Source organism: Mastomys coucha, unplaced genomic scaffold (assembly GCF_008632895.1).
Source record: "Mastomys coucha isolate ucsf_1 unplaced genomic scaffold, UCSF_Mcou_1 pScaffold13, whole genome shotgun sequence".
Taxonomy (NCBI): domain Eukaryota; kingdom Metazoa; phylum Chordata; class Mammalia; order Rodentia; family Muridae; genus Mastomys; species Mastomys coucha.
The window spans coordinates 60,183,168-60,200,134 of NW_022196895.1; the positions used below are offsets into that span (position 1 = coordinate 60,183,168).

General features: G+C 49.4%; 1 protein-coding gene across 1 annotated transcript in view; it reads left to right on the plus strand.

The window, feature by feature from the left end:
* Nucleotides 1-6: 6 nt before the first annotated feature.
* Onecut2 (one cut homeobox 2) overlaps nt 7-16,967 on the plus strand; it is a 62,089-nt gene continuing 45,128 nt past the window's right edge. Inside the window, exon 1 of the mRNA XM_031365868.1 lies at nt 7-1,448. Coding sequence (XP_031221728.1) covers nt 218-1,448 — 1,231 coding nt within the window. The 5' untranslated portion in view covers nt 7-217. The remainder of the gene's footprint in view (nt 1,449-16,967) is intronic.

The window sequence follows — 16,967 nt, forward strand, 5'->3', positions numbered from 1 at the left end:
CCCCGGGCGCGCCCGCCCGCAGCCCGGGGCACACACCCGCACGCACGCTACCCCGGCATACACACACACACACACACACACACACACACACACACTCCCGCACTCCCACGCCCGCACCCCCACACACCGAGCCCGTGGCCGAACCACGCCACGCGTGCCTAGGCAGCCCGCCGGCATCCCCCGCCGCTCCCACCGCCCCCGGGCCCCGATGGACTGAATGAAGGCTGCCTACACCGCCTATCGATGCCTCACCAAAGACCTAGAAGGCTGCGCCATGAACCCGGAGCTGACAATGGAAAGTCTGGGCACTTTGCACGGGCCGGTCGGCGGCGGCAGCGGCGGGGGCGGCGGCGGGGGCGGCGGGGGCGGGGGCGGGGGCCCGGGCCATGAGCCGGAGCTGCTGGCTAGCCCCAGCCCCCACCACGCGGGCCGTGGTGCTGCCGGCTCGCTGCGCGGCCCGCCGCCGCCAACCGCGCATCAGGAGCTGGGCACCGCAGCGGCGGCGGCAGCCGCGGCGTCGCGCTCGGCCATGGTCACCAGTATGGCCTCGATCCTGGACGGCAGCGACTACCGGCCCGAGCTCTCCATCCCGCTCCACCACGCCATGAGTATGTCCTGCGACTCGTCCCCGCCAGGCATGGGCATGAGCAACACCTACACTACGCTGACGCCGCTCCAGCCGCTGCCACCCATCTCTACGGTCTCAGACAAGTTCCACCACCCGCACCCTCACCACCACCCTCACCACCACCATCACCACCACCATCACCATCAGCGTCTGTCCGGCAACGTCAGTGGCAGCTTCACTCTCATGCGGGACGAGCGCGGGCTTCCGTCCATGAACAACCTTTACAGCCCTTACAAGGAGATGCCTAGTATGAGCCAGAGCCTGTCTCCGCTGGCTGCCACGCCGCTGGGCAACGGGCTGGGTGGCCTTCACAATGCTCAGCAGAGCCTGCCCAACTACGGTCCGCCGGGCCACGACAAAATGCTCAGCCCCAATTTCGACGCGCACCACACTGCCATGCTGACCCGCGGTGAGCAACACCTGTCCCGAGGCCTAGGCACCCCACCTGCGGCCATGATGTCTCACCTCAACGGCTTACACCACCCTGGCCACACGCAGTCCCACGGGCCAGTGCTGGCTCCTAGCCGCGAGCGGCCCCCTTCATCCTCCTCGGGTTCTCAGGTGGCCACGTCGGGGCAACTGGAAGAGATCAACACCAAAGAGGTGGCCCAGCGTATCACCGCCGAGCTGAAGCGCTATAGCATCCCGCAGGCGATCTTCGCACAGAGGGTTCTATGCCGGTCTCAGGGGACTCTCTCCGACCTGCTCCGGAATCCCAAACCCTGGAGTAAACTCAAATCTGGCAGGGAGACCTTCCGCAGGATGTGGAAGTGGCTGCAGGAGCCCGAGTTCCAGCGCATGTCTGCCTTACGCCTGGCAGGTAAGCCCTACCGCAGCCGGCAGCCAGACGCAGCCAGACGGCTGGGAAAACTGCCCCAGTGTGCTTGTGGGGCTGCTCTGTCTTCTTTCTTTTCCTTCCATTTTCACTTTCTCGTCTCCCCTTATTTCTCTCCTCCCTTTTTTCATCTCTTGCTTTCACACTCCTTGACTCTGAGTTTTCATTGCCAGTCCCCTTCCCCTCCTCCCTAGTATCAGTGTGCCAGCCTTTTCCTCTCCTCCTTCAGTGCGGGGACAGGGTCGGGGCTCCTAGTGTCCCCCAAAAGCCCAGTTTGGGGGACTCTGGAGTCCCTATTTTGAGGACGTGTCCCCTAGAAGCCCTGTCTTGGGGACTCTGGTGTCCCTATTTTGGGGACGTGTCCCCTAGAAGCCCTGTCTTGGGGACTCTGGAGTCCCTATTTTGGGGACTAGTGTCCCCTAGAAGCTCTGTTTTGGGGACTCTCAAAGCCCTGAGAATGGTCCTCAGCCAAAAACCTATGCACTTGAACTCCCAAGACAACAGATTTCAGTTTCCCATGATGCTTTTGACTGTTAGTGGATTCTGATCCTTAGAAAAGAAAAAGTTCTTCACTCACCTCCTACCCACAAAAGCAGGCAAACTTATTTAGTCCTTGGCAAGAGGTACAACCTCACGGCTATGAAAACTAACAGCCGGGATACAACACCGGGGCCGGAACCTGTCCGATGCTTTCGGGTGCACCCAAGGACTTTGTGACCCACCAAAAGAGCGGAGTCTGGCCAGCTCCTGTGTCATTGCCTACAGATAAGAGGGTGCAAAGGCCAAGGTTTGGGGCTGCCACAAACCTTCCCACCCACCATCGCTTTGCGAAGAGAGACACAAGAGTGAAGAGCTCGCTGCCTCACTCGGCTCTCTACCCCCTTGCTGGGCTGCGAGCATTTACTAGGATTTGTTGAGGTTTGCTAGGTCTCCTGGAGAGGTTAAGGAGCTCTCGGAAAGAGGTGCTGAGAAATTAAGATGCGAGTTAGTTAATGCTCCTTGGCCTCAGCAGGTTGTAAGCCCCGCCTTTGCATTAAAGCGAGCGCTGATTGTGCGCGGAGTGGAGTGGCGGGGAGGCCTGGCAGCCCCGCGGCAGGGGACCGGTCAACGCGCGGGTTACATTGTTCCGGAGCGGGCACGGCTCTCTGTGCCTCCTCTAGCGGCCAAGAGGCGAGGTACAGCCCTCTATTGTTCTAGGAACACTGAAAGCTCCGGTGTGGGCGGTGGGTGCAAAAGCGAAAGACGCAGCCTGGGCTGCGGCTGACACAGTTTCGAGCTTTTGTGCACGCAGACCCGGCTCGCAGCGTGCTAAGACTGCTCTGCCCCCAGGCCTGAAGCGCGGACCCAGAGGGGCAAGGTGTCTAGACCTCCCACTGGTGAGGACATACAACATCCAGCTGCAAACCTAGCTGGGTGACTTCTCAGTGCTTCTTGGTGCTCTAGAACAATTAGCTTTGGCCTTCATTCGCGTAAAACCCGTATTAGGGCTCGCGTGGTTCTGAATCTGCCGCTCACTAGCTCTTGATCTCTAGCTCGGGTGTCTGTTCCGGCCCCTCAAGACTTTCTTCCACCACCAAACCGGGTTTTGTGGGTTGCATCCTACCATTGCCTAGCAGGACTAAGGGATGATATGTCCCGCGGAAGGATCACTGCTCGGAAGGAGGAGGCGTTTCCACCTACAGTCCCCTCCTTTGCCCACTGTTGGGTTTTGTTCGCTCCTTGGCAACCTCCCCTGTCAATCTAAAAGGGTAAAGAAAAGAGATCCCTTCCAGAGAACTCCCCTCAAAACAGTGGGCCGCGGACTGTTTTGAATGGAGTTTGAAGGCGACTTATACCTTTTTTTTTTTTTCGTTAGTTTATTCTTCATCCTAGTCTATTCTCTGCTGGGATTTGCTCCTGGTCCCTATTCAAAGATAAAGCTTTGTGAGCTGGAGGCTCAGTGATTGCTCTCATTATGGTAACTCTTCGTTTTAGACTTCCCATTGCCCAATACTGTAGGAACTCTAAGGGGTCTCAAGCATTGGTTGGTTTCCTGCGCTTGGGGGGTTGGGGGTGGGCAGAAGGAACTTAGCAGCTGCTCCTTGGGGTACAGGAAAAGGCTAGCTGACAGCCGCTCCACTCTGGCCCACCTCGGAGCGCTGCCGCCCCCTCACGCCCAGCCGGCAAAGGACAGGGCTGTTTACAAACACTAGCGTTCTGTCTGTGTTGAAAGTTAAGCCTCCCCTCAGCAGCGAGATTTTCTACAGTGGATGAGGGAGAGTAGGGTACCTCGGGCTCTAAGCCCCAAACTCCTGGAGAGCTGCCGGGTGACTCCTGGAGGCAGGCCTTCCAGAGCACAGATCACGCAGGGTGATTTCCGGCGGGGATCGCAGCCAGAGAAAGTGCGCTGAGGACCCGGCTTTGCTCAAACATTCAAATGCGAGTCTGTTTTGATAACCTTAGGTGAAAGGGAAGAAGAGCCTTCGCTTTCTTTTTGTCTGACCGTTTTATCAGCAACTACAAGTGCGTTGCGTGGTTGTAGGAGGCTTTTCAGTGTGGGGGTCAGTAGATCAGTCCCTTCAGACACTGAGGCAAAAGCTGGAGTCGGGTAAATAGGTATTATGTGCTCAGTAGAGTAGGGAACAGAATCGCACAGAGGAGAAAAGAGAGGCCTTTGATTGCTATTGATCGATGGGAAACCCCCGCTGGGAAGCATCCGGGAGTCCAGGCCTTTGGGACCTTGGGGTGAAGCAAGTCAGTGACCCCCCAGGATGGCCGTCCCAGCCCTGCACCTTCACAACCTGGGGCCAAATCCGGCCACCCATTTACATCCTCCTAATTCTTATATCGTTTCATAGTCTCTCTCTCTCTCCCTCTCCCTCTCCCTCTCTCAATCTCTCTCTCTCTCTCTCTCTCTCTCTCTCTCTCTCTCTCTCTCTCTCTCTCTCTCTCTCTCTCTCTCTCTCTCTCTCTCTCTCTCTCTCTCTCTCTCTCTCATCATTTTGAGGCCCATCTGGCCAAGGCGACTCTTTGACGTGGCTACCATCTCCATCTTCAACCTCTATCTTTAGGTCAACTATACCCAGTCACCTGGAAAGCTGGATCTTCCAGCCAGCCCATGAGCCCTCCCAGTCTTTCTGCTGCGAGCACAGCCAGGCTCGGGTATTAGAGCAGAGAGGACTCGGGACCAGTATAGGGAAGTTCGGATTGTCCCAACTAGAAGTCAGGGAAAGAAACTCTACACTCACTGGGGGTGAGAACGGCTAGTGGTAACAACTGGTCAAATAGGCTGGGAGTGGCCCAAGACAGGACCCCGCTGGGCCGTTCTTTTTATCCCAGCCCGAGGACAAACTCACGCAGGTTTGAGCACACTTTCTCTGGCTTTGATCCTCAAGGGCCTCTGCTCAGAGCACAAAAGCGAGCTGGGATGAACCTCCAGAGCTCAGGGAAGAACCCGAGTCCATTGCTTGGTGGAGGAAAACCGAGACTTTAACGATGAAGGGATTATTATTATTATCATTGTTGTTGTTATTATTGTCATCATCATTATCATTATTATTTTTCCCAGCGCAGGAAAACGCGTGACTGCTATTACCGTCATAACTGAGGTTTCTACCTCCAGGGAGCGAGGCTTCAGTGTTGGCCCTCCCGGAGCCTTGCTCCAGTGCCAACTGCTCAAAGACAGTATGACCTTCTCGAGGAAGCAGCCCCAAACAGACAGGATAGAGCCCACTCAGTTTTCGAGGCTTTAAAGTCCTTAACCAACTCGATGCCGTCGGGCCCACTTGACGCTCGCCTCGGTGATGTGGTCAAATCGTTGATTCCCCCACCCCCACCCCCACTAGTTCCTGCCCAGACATTCGTACGTGCAGGTCTCCTGCTGCGCGGTACAGGTGCTTTTAGATAATGCGGGAGACAATTTTTTTTTTCTAAAATGAAGGACTGGAAGTGGGCTTCCGCCACAACCTTCCTTCCGTTCCCCGCCCAGTCCGGCGCCCAGCCTGCCACTCCTAGGGCCTTAGTTTGGGGATCCGAGTCAGGAGGCCGAAACCCAATACACACCGGTGCAGAACAGATTGATCTGTTAGCTTGCTGGATGATCGGATTAATAACTGTAAAGCGCACTTCGGGGTGTCCTTGCCGGTGTCAAGCCCCTAGTCCCCAAAGAACGCTTTCCTAACACGGATTGAGACGGACGTGAGCTTGTAGAGGAAGGCGGAAGGCGGGACGCGAGGGAGCTGAGTGACCCCAGCTCCAGAGAAGTATTTCAGGCCGCCGGAAGCCGTGGATTAGAGGGGCGGCGCATTTCTTTTTATCCCAGGCTTTCCACTGTGTGGTTATGTCACTTTCTCAAACAAATGTGTATATGGAGGGAGATCGATGCTGATAATGTTTAGAAGATTAAAAGAGCATTAATGCTGGCAACAATAACGTAAACGTGTGGACCCAGATTTCATTGATCTGGAACCTGATCCGCCGCGTTTCCAGTAAGTCCGACGGCCGGCTCGCTCTTCCCAGAAGAGCGCTCGCCAGTGCCCAGGATCCCTGGCGCTCCGGCCACGCCAGCTGAGGCCCGGTTCTCAGGTCTGACCGCAACTCCTCCCGCGAGCAGCCTTTGGAGCCAGCTCCATTCTCGATAGGTTTTCTTGGCCTTGCACGGGGCTCCTGGGTCTCATTTACCCACCGCTACGCGCGCACTGTACAATCTCTGCACTACTTGGGGGTGACAATTAGTGATCCTGCTACAAAACAAAACAGAACAATAACAAAACGCCTTCGTCTTCCCTGCCCTTGACCAATATACTTGATCCAACGGAACTCTGGCTAGTCTCTCTCTCTCTCTCTCTCTCTCTCTCTCTCTCTCTCTCTCTCTCTCTCTCTCTCTTTCTCTTTCTCCTTCTCTTTCCCTCCCTCCCTCCCTCCTTCCCTCTCTTCTCTCTCTCCATCAAAATCATCCTGGAAAGCCTCTTCGTTTTGAAATTCGTTCTCGATTAAGTTTAGAAATGTGTCTGAAGCTGTCAGCGAACGCCGCGCTTTAATGATCTGTGCATGGCCCGGTCCTTACCAAGTTTCGGTACTAAAAGTCCGAGTTGCAGAGTTTGCACCCACGAGTTAGTTGCACTGTTGAACTCAGCCTCATTACCGAAAGGCGAAGCTTCTTCCCTCATAATGGCCCGAATCTGCTGTGAACTAATTGGGACAACCACTGGAAGGATTTTAGGCAAGGTAACTAGGGGAACACCCACCCTACCCTTCTCCACCTGACTCTGAGGCCATTGGCCCATCCTTGGTGTGTGTATGTTGGGGGATGGGGAGGGGGATTGTTCTGAGACACACACCCAATCCACCAGATAGAAAAACTCTAGAAAATTTTCTTTCCATCTGTGGGTGAGGGGAAAGAACTACACTCTTGATCCCTTTTCTTGCTAAATGGTGGCTTGTTCTTTGAGAAGGAGCATGAAGGTGAATTTTCTACAGAGAGGGCAAGAGCTGTTTTAGTTAATTGTAAATATAAATGTTTATGTGTGTGTGTTAGAAATATATTCATTTATATGAGTAAACTAATATTTTCCTTCAAGAGTGTCTTTCACTTGATGGAAAGGGGTGTTTTCCTACTTTCTCCAAGAAAAAAAAATGGAGGAGGAGGAAGAAAACAAAGTGTTCATCTTATGTTTTGCTTTGAATGTGGGAAAGATCGGGTGGTAATTTCTTATCTTCCTACCAGTGGCTTTCCTTTTAAAAAAAAAAGGGGGGGGGTAGCAAAGTGCTCAAGCCTCTAGAAGCCGTGTGGTCACAAGATTCCCTGAGGAGCAGAGGTGGTTTCCTTTTGGAGTGGAAGGCAACTGGCCCACTCTCCGTAAGCTCTGGATGACATCTGTCTTATCTGTCACCTCTCCCCTCTAGGAGGGCTAAGTATGGTGTCTGTAGAGTGGAGCTATGGGATTACCCCCACCCCATTTAAAAATCCAAACGGCAGGATTCCTGCTGAAATGAGTAGGGTGATCGATCGGTCCACGTTTTCTTTTGTCTCTATAATGTCTTAGCAACAGCTACATTCTTAAGTCAAGACTGTCCAGACCCTGAACCCCCTTTCCAGACATTCATTTAATGATCACCCCAAGGTACAAAAAAAAAGAAGCCTCCCTTCGAATTCTCTGGATTTAAAATACCCATGGGCCCAGGAGACCAGAGGACAGAGGAAGACAGCTCTTGGGAAGAAAGTATAGCTTAGGACCTGGCTAGTAGCTGGGGTTATCAGAAAAAAAAGAAAAAACAAAAAAACAAACAAAAAAAACGCCTTTGCAAAGAGTGGTATCATCCTGAGGAATCTCCGGAGAAATGAAAACCTCAAAGGAAAAGCAGAGATTTAGTTTCTGGGTTCTTGCCAAAGGAAGAGAAACAAAGAAGGCATAAATAGAGATAATTGTCTGGCTAAATGGCCCTGGGGGGGAGGACGGCCAGGGCTGCCTAGGCTTGGTCTTAAACGTCATGGGCACACTCTCTGGGTGGGATTTGCTTTCATCCTTTTGGAGACTCTTTTTTCTGCCATTGAACTGAGGAATGTCGTTCCCTTCGGAGTAACTCTTCTTCATGGGCGAGCACCTGAAGAGGAAGTCTTGTGTGGTCCTCTAGCCTGCCTGGTTCAGAAGGACCCAAGTGACTTCCTCCTGGTGAGAGACAATGCCACTGCTCTTCAGCCCAGACCTCCCTTCAGACAACCTTAGTGCCTCTGAGGGAGATGTTTTGATTTCCAAGTGTCAGGCAAACCCAGTGACTGTTAAGATCACGTGGAGTGTATTGGGTAGGAGGCAGGGGAGTTAACTGGATATTCCTGACAGAATAGGCAGACAGAGCCCAGAGAGAGAGAGAGAGAGAGAGAGAGAGAGAGAGAGAGAGAGAGAGAGAGAGAGAGAGAGAGAGGTTGTCTCACTTGGGAGGTAGGATTCGGATTCTTGGAGGCTGTGGGCACTTATTATGAGTAAAAGTCCACACACATTTTCCCCGAGGGCCAGCAGGCTCTGCACTCCTCCTGGGTGCATCTCTTGAGGATCCATTACTCTTTCAGTAGAAAGCAGACTTTGTTTGGGTTGGAAGCACACCTCCAGTGTAATTTAATCAGCATTAGACTTCGGTTCCTGTAATCAAATATACATATACTTTCTCCTGTAGGAAGAAAAATAGTTTCTCTGTGACTGGTATTGACACAAAATCGTGTAATTTCTGGAAGGCATCGCATTTTTAAAAGGCAAGCCGCCATTTTTGTGGCTTGCTTTGTCGTGACCAAGAAGCCCCAGTCGCCACCTAAGAAAGGGCAAACTGTAAACCCTGACAGGACTCAGATGTTCAGCCTCTCCCATTGCAGGTATCCCAGCACTGCTTCTGTACGGTCAGCCTCTTAGATCTCTATTGATAAGAAGCTATATTGACTGCCTCTCCAGATCTCAGAACATGAGCTTTATATTGCCTGACATTCTTAAAGGAACCTGTCTGTCTTGCATGTTACTCTCCTCGTTGGAGAGCTCCCAGGCAGTGGAGGCTGAATGTGTATTAAGCCAGTTCTTGCTTGGTGGCTATTACCAGCAATTTCCCATTCTACCCTAGAGCACCTCCCTGGAGCGGCTTGGTCTTCCCACCTCCTAGGGTGAGGCTTTGGGCTTTGCCCAAGCTGAGTCTGTTAGGGAATCTGTTGTAAACACAGATCCATTGATTTGCATTTGTCAGAGAGTAAAGTTAAACCAGTGAAGAGAGAAGCCCTTACCCTTTTATGCAGGGCCAGGGAAACCTTTCATATTGATCCTATTGATCCAACCTTTCCCTTTAAGGAAACCACATAGTTAAAGACCCTCGTTCAATAGATTTACCCTTCGTGCCTATGATCTTCCTCTAAGTGTTCTCATCAAGGATAGCTGGGCATTAAGCCCACATTCCAAGCCAAACAAAAATGAAAAGGGGGGGCAGTGAAAAGGGAGGGGGCAGGAGGTGGAATTGTGGGAAGTGAAATTAAATCAGACCGAAATGTATAGTGACACAGCTGGCCGTGTTTTGATCACTCTGAAATGACATGCAAAGATAAAGATAAATTAGATGCATTTAGCAACTCCCCTGTTTTTTTCCCTTCACAAATGAAAATCAGTTTCTATGCAAGGACTAGCCATGTCTTATGAACATCATTTCCTAATGTAAGGTGATTTCAATCGAACCACTAACTTGGCTCATTTAAACCGGTTCGTGTAAAAGCACTGTTTCTGCCACAATAATTGTTGTGGTTGGTTTGTGGGACATCAAGAATAGAATTGGTCCATACAGTTGCAGTATCTTGGACTCCATATATAAAGGTAGACACCAAAGCCGCTTAAGAAGAAGGGGCCCAGAGCCATGGTGATGGAAGGAAGCGGTAGAAGCCACCTTAGGACTGAAGTACAGGGTTTCCCATAGAGCACTCTAGATGAAGTGGGACTTGCTACATATTTCATATCTGCCACTTGCAGATATGAAAATGAAAGTCCCTTTGTCCCTTGAGTTACTGGCACAGCTCCATCCTTTCTTTTCTGGCCCCTTTTCATTCCGTAAGTAACATCCATTCGTGATTTTTTTTTTCCCAACATGGCACATGGACTCTTCTCAATTGGCTATCTCTTAGATTGTTTTTGTACACTCATGTTTGTCTTATGTGATTGAAAAATATTAATGATTCCTTAGGTGAGCTAATGAATTTATCTGCAGAGTGAGTTCAAAGGGCAGAGTTCAGCTACGGTTCAGGTTAATGGAACAGGAAGCTCTCTAGGTTGTGTTGAACAAGGAACTAGCCCCTGAACATATCACTTTCAGCAAACACACAGTTTCACTGCCCTTATCCTGGAGTCTGATGGAAGAAACTCCGATTGATGCAGATTGCCTGTTAAAACAAAAACAAAAACAAAAACAAAAAACAACCCAAAGCAAAGGGCGGCAACTGCAGCCAAACGCCCAGAGTCCCCCTCCGGGGAGTAGAGTTTTCTCATTGGCTAATTGCTTTATTGGTAGCCTGACCTGCAGAGCAGCTGCAGGGGCCTAGATGACTGGCTTAGGCCTTGGAATAATGTGATCCATTAGAACAAGGCAAGGCAGTTTTTTGTTTACTCAATTGGAGCTCCCTGCAAAGTGCCATTAACCCCAACCCAAATGTGTGTGTGCTGCAAAAGCCAAAGGCCACACTAGTCATCTGCCGGTGGAGCCAGCCTCTGCCCCTTGTCCAAGGGAGGGGGGCATCTTGCTGGCATTGCCTTCTTTGGAGTTTGGCCCAGTCTCTTGGGCCTCTCCAGGGTTTTGACCAAAGCAAGCAGTTTCACCCATTGTTTACATTTCCCAACTGCTGAATCATGTTATTGCTGATTAAACAGTTTTGATCTGAGCGTGAGCGCATGCGTGCTCACTAACACACACACACACACACACACTCCTCCCACTAACCCTCCCTAGTCTATTTATGTACCCTCTATTACTGTGCATTACAGTAAATAGAACTGTGCACACAGCGCTTTTAGCATAAACAGAGTATGGATACATTACATGGATCAAGCAGAAGGTACAGACTGGTGGAGGGGCAGTCAAGACTTGCTACAGAGACACTGCTAACTACAGTCCCACCTGATGGGAATCAGCTTTACCTCACCCAAGGCCCCTTCCTTCACTTCCTGTCTCACATTGATGTTTCAGTCCCTATCTTTCACATTGCTGCCTGCTGCTAACATTACCTTCTTAGATATCTATCATAAGGGACTTTCCCATGATCCTTTGAGAATCCAGCCTCTGTTTGATTGTCAAGGAGGAACCAATCAACAGTTCTACCATGAGTGAGGTCTCGGATCACAGAGCAGTTGAGGTAACAACATCCTGCTAAGTTGGGTGGTGTTTGGGGTGGGCTGGCCAAGAAAACAAGAAATGTGTGTGGGACCAAGGAGAAGTGGCTACCTGTGGAAAAAGAATGGCGTAGTTGATGGGTGCCAGAAAAGACCATGACTGATAAGCTGATCTGCAAAGGTAAAATATTGTAAAGGAGACAAGAGAGGAGGAGATATGGTGAGGACCAGGGAGAGGAAAGCAAAGACCTGAGCCAGTGAGGTAGACTTTGAAGACTAAGGATGGAGCTGGATGGAGCTTTATGGGATGTAGCTGTTTCCAACAACACCTCCCGTCCACCCAGCCAGGAGCCTCACCTCCCCCCTCCTCCAATCCCCCAAGCCCGAGCCTAGTGCCTGTGGGCGGGTTGTAGCCTCCACAACTAAAGAGCTTCAGCACCTTGAACAGCGCCACGGAGCAGCCCTCCAGCTGCGTGCCTGGCTGCAGGACCCTCCGCCTAGACCAGAGAGGTATGCTGGTGTAAAGTCTGGGGAGGGGCATAATTCCAGCCCTGTAGATTCATGTGTCCAGAGGCGGGAGGAGGGAAGGAATAAGGCCTCAGATTTTCCTTCCGTAGGATGGTTTCTTGGAAAAAAAACAAACAAGAAGACCCACCTTGCCTCCCAAGGGGGAGAATAGGAAGTCCGTGGAGTTCTCCAGATGTAACTTCTTTCTCCATGACATTCTCAACATGGTTCTTAAGATCTAGGATGTCTTCTGAGCTCTATGCCTAGGTGCCCCTTTCCCCCAGGTATGGATGCAAACAAGTGCTTCGGCTCTCTACCTGCATGTTGCTGGTTTTTGAAAACATAAGCCTCATCCTGTTAAGCAGTATTCTCACACTAGATCAGAAGCCATGTTTCAGAGACCCAATTATAAGACACCGGCTCATATAAACCTAAAGTCCAAGTTTAGTTGCTCAATTGTCACTGGTGATGGGGCTGTGTGTAAAGAGACTTTTACTTCTAGATACTCCCCCAATACAGAAAGAGCCAAGATGTTGAAGCTACTCAGTAGAAGGCAAGAGCTGGGTTTAGGTGCTGATCCCTGACTCTGTCTGGCCTTTTGTACTCAGAAGCAGGTGAGTCCCATCGATCAATAATTGGAAACAATTTTCCTCTCTCTGGCTTTTAGTAAAATATCTCTTGAGTTCCCCAAACTAATTAACATGTAAAACCCTCTTTTCCTTTGTTTTAAGGAAATCTCGTCCTGGCCTAGTCTATTACTAAGTGGTTGTTGGGGAGGCAGAGCCCAGTGACAGAGGAGTCTCTCCTTCACAAGAAGGCCAACGGCATAGTACATGAGTCTCTTTTTCCCTGCCAATTCACTTTAAAGTTGTAGGTGGCTCTTTATGAAGACAACTGGTCATATCTAAAAACTAGTTTTGAGAGCATTTTAAAAGCTCCGACTAAAGTGGTTTCTTCAAGCTGTATAATCTCAATTTTCAGACTCCCTTTCTAAGCAGGTATTGTTATACTTTTGAAATCTTTTCAGGTAAAAACATTGACAGTCAGCATAGCCCTTTAAATCTCTCTTTCCCTCTCCCTCCCCCTCTCCCTGTCCCTCTCCCTCTCCCTCATTCTCTCTTACTATGCCTGGGTACACCTTCCCAGCCTCTTCTCCAGCCTCCTCTCACTGTGTCCCTCTAGAGCAGTGTTTCTCCTGGGCTGTGATACTCGACATTGAAGATCTTTCTTTTTTTTAATATTTTAATCTAAACTTTGAGATAGAATACAAAATAATGAGTTTAACTGTAACATTTCTCTAAATGTATGTCATTACACTTTGTTCTTATTCGTCTCCTCAGTGCCTTCCTTCCCTTCCTCTCTGCCTGCCTCTCAGAGGCTCCTTTCTTCCATCTCAAACAGTCCCTTTCATTTGGCGTATCTATTGCCCTCACTAACTAACTGTACTCCTCTTCTTTCTTTTGTTCTTTTTTGTTATTTGAGACAGGGTTTCTCTGTGTAGCCCTGGCTGTCCTGGAACTCACTCTGTAGACCAGGCTGGCCTCGAACTCAGAAATCATCTGCCTCTGCCTCCCAAGTGCTGGGATTAAAGGTGTGCGCCACCACTGCCTGGCCACAGTTATCTTTTGCTGCACAATATACTTTAGACTTCTTCTCCTCTTTCTTTGTCATGCTCTATGTGTGTGTGTGTTTGTGTGGGTGTGTGTCTGTGTGTGTGTTGTGTGAGTGCATGTGTTTGTGTGTTTTTGTTTTTAGTGTGTGTGTATGTATGCCTGTGTGTGTCTGTGTGTGTTGTGTGAGTACATGTGTGTTTGTGTGAGTGTGTTTGTTTTGTATTAGTGTGTGTCTGTATGTGTGTGTATGTATGTCTCTGTGTGTCTGTGTGGTTGAATGAGTACATGTGTGTTTGTGTGAGTGTGTTTGTTTTGTATTAGTGTGTGTCTGTATGTGTATGTATGTCTGTGTGTCTGTGTTGTTGTATGAGTACATGTGTGTTTGTGTGTTTACTTTGTTTTAGTATGTCTGTATGTGTATATGTATGTCTATATGTGTGTCTTTGTGCCTTTGTGTGTTTTTGTGTGTGTGTGCACATGTAAATCTAGATTCCCCTTGATATTCACCTTTCTGTGCCTGGCTTCTTTGGAGAAACATACTGCTTCCCAGTCTCACCCACTCTACAGCAAATGTCACAATTTTGTTCTTTAGAGCTGAATGAAATATGTTTCTGTGTGCTGTATTTTCTTCATCTATTTGTCTGTTAATAGGCAATTGGGCTATCATTCTCCAGCAAGTGCAGCAGTAAACATATATGTGCAGTATCTCTGTAGTACTCGGATCTGGAATCCTTCAGGTATACTCAGGAGTAGGATAGCTGGACCATGTGGGAGTTTTATGCCACACTCAGAATGAGTCCATGGATAGATCCAACTGGGGTGGCAAGCAACGAAGAATACAGACACACTGACAGAAAAGCTGGGGTTGGCTGGTCTAGGCTTTTGTATGGAGAAAGCACAGCATCCCTGAAACATACGGTGTTTATTACCTAGAGTTGAACTGGGTGGCAGTGTTTTACAAAGAGCTGAACCAGGAGGTGGGGGTTAAGGTATACAGCTGGAATAAGGAGGAGACAGGTTTAGCTAATTGTGATATGAGCAGTCTCTATAGGGAGCAGTGTTCAGGCTGTAAATGAATACCCAGGGGAGAAAGCTATGGTGGGCTTTGTTTGCACACATTGCCAGCATCCACACAGAGACCAGAAGGGAAAGCTTTGTCATTTCCTCATGGATCTGAAGCTCTAGGGTCCTTGACATGGCCAGCCCATGTCAACATTCACCCACTCTGACACTCACACACTCAATTTTCTATAGTCTGTTATCAGGGGTTGGGGGGGCAGGGGGACTCCACTCTGATTTCTGCTGTGGCCTTACTTCGAAACATCTTCAGCAGTACATAAGAGTCCCTCTTTCCCCATATCCTCTCTGATGTTCATGACCTTCCTTCAGGATAGCCACTTGAACTGGGGTGAAATGGAATCACAATGTAGTTTTAATTTGCATTTCCCCAATGGCAAAGCATATTGAACACTTCAAATATTAATTGGCCGTTTGTGTCTCCTCACTTCACCCAGGAAGATCTTATCGATGTGATTATTATCTCCTTCTACTGAGGACTTCAGGTCTCTCTCCAGCCCTGGTATCTCTTTCCCTCTCTCTGAAGCTCCAGAAATCTGTTTCCATCTGTGTTGGGTCATCTTTGCCTAAATGGCCTCAAACACAATCTATCTTTGAGTGATCTCATTTGCTAATGCTTCAGCCTTCCTCACCACCATCTAATTTGAGATTTTTATTCAATCTTTGAATAACAATACCATGTGTACGAACTTTTAATCTACAAGTCAGGATATCAGCTCAGTTTCTTCTTCTTCTTCTTCTTCTTCTTCTTCTTCTTCTTCTTCTTCTTCTTCTTCTTCTCCTCCTCCTCCTCCTCCTCCTCCTCCTCTCCCTCTTCTTCCTCCTCCTCCTTCACCCTCCTCCTCTCCCTTTTCCTCCTCCTCCTCCTTCAATCTCCTCCTCCTCCTCCTCCTTCTCCTCTTCCTCCTTCTCTTCCTCCTCCTCCTCCACCCTTCTCCTCCTTCTCCTCCTTCTCCTTCTTCTACTCCTCCATCTTTGTCTTTTTCCATCTGCCAACCATAAATTAGCCATGTCCAGGTCCCTGAGTGGAACACACTGCCCCTGTGTGTTCTGTGACTTCTTCCTCTTATAGACCCATACATTCACTGTGGGTTAAAAACAAGCTGCCCTTGCTGTAGCTCCTCAAACACCAAACTCATGTTTTGGCCCAGAGTATTGCTGCTGCACTCAGTGGATTGAACCCAACTTCTGGTCTCCTAAATTGGGATACCTGTAAGCCGCCCTTCCTATTGCATTTGGAACACAGCACAGACCACCTGTTCACTTGGCAGTGTGACCCTGTTTGTCTAAGTTTGAGAGAATAGAGGCTAGATACATATACTAGGTCAATAAATATCTGTGGATAAATTTAGAAATACTTTATAGGATACTTTTTCTGACCATTGTAGACACCCCCGAGTATTTTTCACTATCAAGTTCTCACCAGTACCATTAATGAAGATTCATTTTAGAGGAAGTTGTAGAGTTAAATCTTAACCAGGACTTCAGATCCCAGCAGTGAGGCAAGGGATACAGAGTAACAAACACATTTACTCAGCGCCTCACCCTCTAGGTAACCAGCTCCAGCCAGTCACAGCAGTGGGCAAGAGATACAGAATAACAGACACATCCGTGCCTCACCCGCTAGGTAACCAGCTCCAGCCAGGCGCTGTCCTGTTTATCAAGCCCGTGTATTCACATAACTGCGTTCCCCACCTGGGATGCCTCCCCTCTTCTCAGTCTCCTACGTCCTTCCTCACCTCCTCCGTTCTTCCTTAGTGACATCATCCCAGTTGTTGACCCTGCACATTTAAATATAGTCATCTGCCCAAACAGCACACTATAGCTCCTTAGCCCATCTTACCATTCTCTTTAGTCTCCCTCCCCCGCTGTGGCTCCCCTTCCTGTGGCTTGGGTGAGGGGGGTTGAGGGGAAATCATACCCTTGTTGCCCATGACTGCTGTCTGTGGCCGTCCCCACAGCAACATTTTTCACATCCCTCTGGACTTTAGAATCTATGAATCGCAGTCATCCTGAGAGAAGGCTGTATATGTTTGCACATGTCTATTGTTGCTCCTTTCCTTTCCGTTGTCATCGCGGAGGAGTATTGAACCCATGACCTTACCCATGTTAAGCACTCTACATCTGAGCTGTCGTCCCAGCCTTTGTTAGCTTTCTAGCAGCTCTTTTAAAATGGGTCTTCTCCTTTTAGAGGTGGTAAGATAATTGATAGAAATATCTGCTTATGTAATTAAGCATAGATTTCAATGCTAACCCATAGTTAGACATAGTTAGCCAGTCGAACGTAGGTCAAATGGTACTTCTGGTGACATAGCTTGGCTCCTGATAAAAGCTGCTCTGCCTCAATTCAAAGTTGGAAATGCCACATACCTTGGGGCAGCAGCACCAGATGCCTGCTTAGCAAGCCAGAGAGACTGCTTTGTAAATCATTTTAATTATCAGTGACCTAAGTGTATATTTAAATCCCAAGGCTAGGAACATAGGAACAT